Consider the following 6,000-nt stretch of genomic DNA (forward strand, 5'->3'; position numbering starts at 1 on the left):
GCTGTGGGAGGGGAGGTTAGGGTTAGAATATGGGAGGGGAGATTAGGGTTAGGGAAGGGTTAGGAGTGAAGGTAAGGCACCAGTTGGAGGGTTAGGGTTAGACTGCGGGAGGGAATGGTTAGGGTTAGGCTGTAGGGGGAGGGTTAGTGTTAGGCTCGGGGAGGGTTTGGGGGAGGGTTAGTATAATACTAAATTCTGTATTGTGAATGTACCCAACCCGTCTTGTGAATGTCGAGATATTGAATATCAGCATACTGTCTATGTCAACATTATGAATTTCGACATTCAGACCATGAAGACATTCCCGTGTAGACACTCTGAATGTCGGCATTAAGAACATATACAAAGATAAAGTTAAGCAATAGGACATTTCTCCATTAATCAAACATAATATCTTTTCTGTTCTAGATATACGTGCTGTGACCGAGTACAACTCTCCTTGTGCTGGAAGTAAGCAAACTCATTCATTATTTCAGAGTAGTTATGTGTCCTGTAATGCAGAGGTTTTGGGGGAAATGTAATGGAGTGTGATTTTGGCAGTGACTTCAGACTTAACACAATTTGTCAGCGATTCTGATGCCCAAAATGTTTGATTTATTAGAGTGTGATTTATAGGGTGTAATAGTAAATCACTGTTGATGTTTGGCAGGCTGAAAATTGGTATAAAGTGCGGGTTTTGGACCCAGCGACATAGTAAACACAGATGCTGATTGGATGTTTTGAATTTGTTGGCTGTTTGCACTGTACGGCTTGTAGTAAACCATATGGATGTCACTCAGGTATAGGAGGCGGATTTTGCACACCGATAGCAATAAGTAAAAGAAAACTCTCAGTAACATTTTATCATGCATAAATATACAGTATGATAGATTGTGTGCAGTTTAGAATTATATGTACTGCTAGAGACAGGTGTGTGTGTGATTGATTCTGCAGTTAATTGCTAATATTAGGAGAAGGATGTTTTATGAGAAAATGTATTCTGGACATTGCCAATGGGATATACACTGGTAAAAACAAAACAGAGATAATCTTTGGGGTGACCTTTAACAGCAGTCAAGGAGACAAAAGCATCCCAATGAGCTACAGAGAACAGGTATAGATCAGGTCATTTTCCGACAGTTGGAGTTCCCATGCAATAAATAAAGTCTTATAATCGCAAACCCTTATGAAGTTAAGGTACTAAGGGCCTGATTCAGACCCGCTCGCGAGCGCTATGTGCTCGCAAGCGGGTCGATGGTGGCCCAGTGCGCATGCGCACGATGGAACCGGCTCCGTCGTGCGCATGTGCGAGACATGGATAGCGACGGGCAAACCGTCGCTCCGGGTCTCGTACCAAAGGGGGTGTGCTGTCGATGTTGAGTGACAGCACGCCCCCTTTGGTGGGTGGGCCGGGGGCGTGGCTGCCCAGACGGAGGCATTCCCATTGAAACGCCAACCGTCTGGGGCCGGCCCCACTGACATCACAAGTGATGTCAGTGGGAGTGCTTTCGGCTCTGTTAGAGCCGAAAGCACTCTAGGGCTTGCGGCAACGAGACCCTACCACAAGGGTCTCGTTGCAAGCCTGATGGTTGCGATGGTCTTGACTGGCCGCTCGCTATAGCGCCATGCAAGCGGCCAGGAGGCCGCTCTAAAAAAACAGAAGGCCGGCGCTGATTCAGAGCGAGCGATCTGTCAGAGCGTCCGGCTCTGAATCAGGCCCTGTCTTCAAATTATTTGCTTATTAGTGAGAAACACAATGTGTTGGCACCTGGGCAGGGAACCAAATTTTACTCACTCCATTGACCCAAAAACATAAAAATGTCCATTCAATTTGGTTGAAAGCAATTATAAACATTATTTCAAAATCTACAACATTGTATTGGAGTTAAAAATATCTCTCCAAGTGCACAGATGTTTTCTATGTAATATTTGTAAACTAATATTCACAGTATCACTGAGAGAATAATAAAACAAAAGATAGAAAAATGTTTCTGGGACATTTGACACATGGTTAAGTATATTATGTATTTAAACTGTGTTTCATGCATACCTTTGTAGTCCTTGGGGAAAGTCTTATTAAAGGAGTCTGAAACATTGGAAACTAGTTAGTAAATTACAGGTATTAATTTAAATGTCCTGTTAGCGCCACCTATAAAGATTTTTTTAAATATATAGCCAATTTTAACGGAATTGAGTCGACTTCCTCACTCCTCATTCAATACTGAGATTCCGTTTGGAGTGGGTAAATTCTTCCTACAAATGGAGTGGTAAATAGCATTTAAACAATCCTCTAGAGAGAACTTACAAAGAGATCATATGGCTTTCAGTAGCACAATAGGCCGTTCCATGATTGCTCAGCACACAAGACACAACTTCCAGCTGTACACTTAGACCTACACACAGACAATAATAATAATAATCAGTAATTGTATTAATTTTGCCCATCTGCAGCAGCCATGTGGAGAAGGTTCTGGATGAACCCTAGCCCACCAATTTTTGCAGAATGTAGCCCGTAGGCTACAATGGCTAACATCAAATTCAGATGGCGTTAGCTGCCAAGGCTAAACTCCAGGATGCTTTGTATTCTGGAGCTTGGTAAATCTTACAATCCCATAGGGGGTGTAGCTGCTGTCAGATATGGAGGGACCATGGCAAATATTGAGGTATCTGCTTCCATTCTACTTTCATACATTGGGGTGATACTTAATATTAGTGGGTATTCCCCGAAACCGCGGGTTTTTTAGTCTATATGCCACACATACTGAATGAGAAATAAGGCCCCTTTGAGTCAATTATATAAACATAACTTGTGATGAGTATCTATGAACTTCCAAGGTTTTTTTCTTAGCAATGACCCCTCCATGTATCTCTCCCAGTGAAAGGTCACTGCAAAGTCGGTGTCTCTGAGAGGGCAGATTGCGGGTATGCGGGTATTACCAAGGAGGAGTGTGAGCAGAAAGCCTGTTGCTTCGATTCCAGTATTACTCAGGCCAAATGGTGTTTCTTCCAAGGTTTGTCAATAATTTATATTAGACACTCTGATCTTCACTGTCCCAAAGTTCTAATCTTCTGCTCTTCCGGTTGAAATGTTTCATGGCTATCTATAATTTATAATCTGGTTTTTCATTTCTAAAACTCTGCTTAGAGTAATTTCAGGTCAACTTAAACTTACTGTATCCAAGTTTAACTGTTACTATATTAGAGATGTGCGCAGACCCCCGTGTTTTTGTTTTGGATCTAGATTCATTTTTCGTGTTTTGGTTTTGCAAAACCATGCTCAAAAATGTTTTGGTTTTAGATTCGGATAAAAAATTGACTAAAAATGTATAAGAGTTGATAAATTCAATAAAAAACGCAAAAATGTCCAAGTTCGGTTTTAAATCCCAGTTCTGACCCGGCAACAGATCCGAACCAGGACACAAAAGTGAATACAAACCTTGATCCATTCAGGTGTTTTCGGATTTCAGAAATCCGGATCTCTCTCTCTCTCTCTGTCTCTCTCTCTGTCTCTCTCTCTGTCTCTCTCTCTCTCTCTCTGTCTCTCTCTCTCTGTCTCTCTCTCTCTGTCTCTCTCTCTGTCTCTCTCTCTCTCTCTCTCTCTCTCTCTGTCTCTCTCTCTCTGTCTCTCTCTCTCTGTCTCTCTCTGTCTCTCTCTCTCTCTCTCTCTCTCTCTCTCTCTCTCGTCATGTTTAAATGTTGTCAGTGTATCATGTACAGTATTGTATAATAATCTGATCTAATTCTCTCTAAAATAGGATATGAAAAAGAAGAATCTCACTAGTGAAGAATTAGAATTGGAAGACATCAATCACTGAGCCTGAATCAGAGTTGTAAGGAAACCCTATGGTTTGTGTACTACTCTCATGGTGGAAGGACGATGCCTCCTGCAGGCATTAGCATATTTAGTACATCAGCTGCATCCAAAGAAACAATCACTGTACAATAGCATATAACTCTGAATTAGGTCCATCATCGACCCAAGCTAAAGGATTCTGTTTCCTGTAATGCAACATTCAATAAACAATACACAGTATAATATTGTGGGTGGCTTATTTGTAATAAATGTTATAAATCAATGCATATTCATATTAGTTACATAGGTGTATCTAGGGGTGCATAAAGTTACAGAGGTGTATTGAGCGCCCCTGGCAAAGTAAGGGACTGGTGCCCCTAAGCTCCCCTGTGTCAATTCAGGCTCCCCTGTGTCAATTCAGGCCCCCTACTGTGTCATTCCAGGTCCCCTCCTTTGTTACTACAGGTCTCCTCCTCGGTTACTCCAGGCCCACCCTGTGTCTCTCCAGGCCCACCCTGTGTCTCTCCAGGCCCACCCTGTGTCTCTCCAGGCCCACCCTGTGTCTCTCCAGGCCCACCCTGTGTCTCTCCAGGCCCACCCTGTGTCTCTCCTGGCTCCCCTGTGTCTCTCCTGGCTTCCCAGTGTCACTCAAGGTCACCCATGTCACCCACTGTGTCTCTCCTGACTCCACTGTGTCACTCCAAGACCCCCGTGTCAACCCTCCGTGTCTCTCCATGCCCCCCCTTCCTTGTCTCTCAAGGGTCTCTGTATCAATCCATACCCTTACATCCCTCTGGCTCCAGTCTCACTTACTGTATTCTCTTCAGGCAGCTGCTCCCCTTTGTACCGGGATGCTGCTCATCTGCTTTTCAGTGGTGCAATGCGGTGTGACATCACAACAAAAAAACTCTTTTGTACTGGCCACCTGTGTCGGATGGGGGCTGGTGAATTGGCCCAGTGGGGATGGGATGACTCCCCTGGGTGGTGTCGTCCGGTGCCCCTGGTGAGTGCCATCCTGGCAAAGGGGTAGATACACCCCTGATTATTTATACATCAGATGTTTTAAGCAATAGTACTTGTCTTAATTTCAAACAAATTCTGGCTAAATTACTCTTGCATAATGTCTCAAAGATGCATCTTTTTCAATAATTTCCTGTTAAATTCAAGTAATATTTTAAAATGCAAATATAAAAATTATAAAATAGCAATTTTGAAACTAGCATTTCAAACCACACCAAAAGGCCCCACGAAGTTATAGGTATAAAGATGTAAAACTCTTTAGCCATGGTGTGCAGATCCCCCCACTGCTTGCCAGTAGAAAATTCTATACATAATTCTTAGATACTTTTTACCGTTTCAGCCATAAACAATAAATTCCTACAAGATGATAAAAAGAGCATTATAAAGTAGTATCTCTGTATATTGACACACGATCATTAAAAAAAATCCTATATAGAAAAAGTCATATGTTAGTGATCAAATCCTGATATTCACCCAAGTGTCTCACATGTAAGTTTAATGTCCTCTGATGTCACCACCTAAAGTGATAACAGATAATATATAGAGCTATGGAGGGAGAATTACTGAGTTTTACTGAAGATGACCTCTGTTTCAACATTCAGCATCAACATCCAGCTGCCCAAATCTCTGCCAGTACCATCACCAGAGCCAGCTACACCAAACAAATCTGTCTGAATTTAAAACAGTAAACAATTTGCACTTGTGAATTTAAAGTAACAAGCAACTTGCACTTGTGACCCTCTATGCTTAGATTAGTAAGCTTAGTTCAAATCCCATCTTTTGCATATACCTAATTGATGGCATAAAGATAAATACTGCTAATGAGAATAATTATTTATAAATAAATAAAAAATTTAATTCCTCACCTCTCAAATGAATTACCAACAGTAGTGCTGTGGTTAGGACTATATGAAATAGCAGCAGACCCTCCAATATGACCCCTTCCACCAGGTACAAAATCATACATGCCTACTCTCTCGGGATGGCCGAGAGTCTCCCGAATATTTGGTGGCACTTCCAGATCCCCTGGAAAAGTAGGCAAATCTCCCGGCCAACATCACCCCCCTGCAACCCCCACGCATCAACCTGGTCCCCCCCCCTGCAGCGGGGCTGGCCAGTGAGTCGCGTCTTCATGGCCCCACTTCCTGCTTCGCAATGCCATTAAGCTTGGCATTGTGTAGAGGGGGTGGGGCCACAATGATGCAGAT

The 6,000-nt window shown here is 42.8% G+C and overlaps 1 protein-coding gene across 1 annotated transcript in view; it reads left to right on the top strand.

Annotated features, from left to right (window-relative positions):
* Positions 1 to 4,003, top strand: part of LOC148518860 (alpha-2-macroglobulin-like) — a 158,927-nt gene extending 154,924 nt beyond the window's left edge. Inside the window, exons 36-38 of the mRNA XM_088476943.1 lie at positions 409 to 450; positions 2,856 to 2,990; positions 3,735 to 4,003. Coding sequence (XP_088333069.1) covers positions 409 to 450; positions 2,856 to 2,990; positions 3,735 to 3,760 — 203 coding nt within the window. The 3' untranslated portion in view covers positions 3,761 to 4,003. The remainder of the gene's footprint in view (positions 1 to 408; positions 451 to 2,855; positions 2,991 to 3,734) is intronic.
* Positions 4,004 to 6,000: the final 1,997 nt, after the last annotated feature.

The sequence above is a fragment of the Taudactylus pleione genome, unplaced genomic scaffold, assembly GCF_031769625.1.
Source record: "Taudactylus pleione unplaced genomic scaffold, aTauple2 ptg000198l, whole genome shotgun sequence".
In the NCBI taxonomy this organism is placed as follows: domain Eukaryota; kingdom Metazoa; phylum Chordata; class Amphibia; order Anura; family Myobatrachidae; genus Taudactylus; species Taudactylus pleione.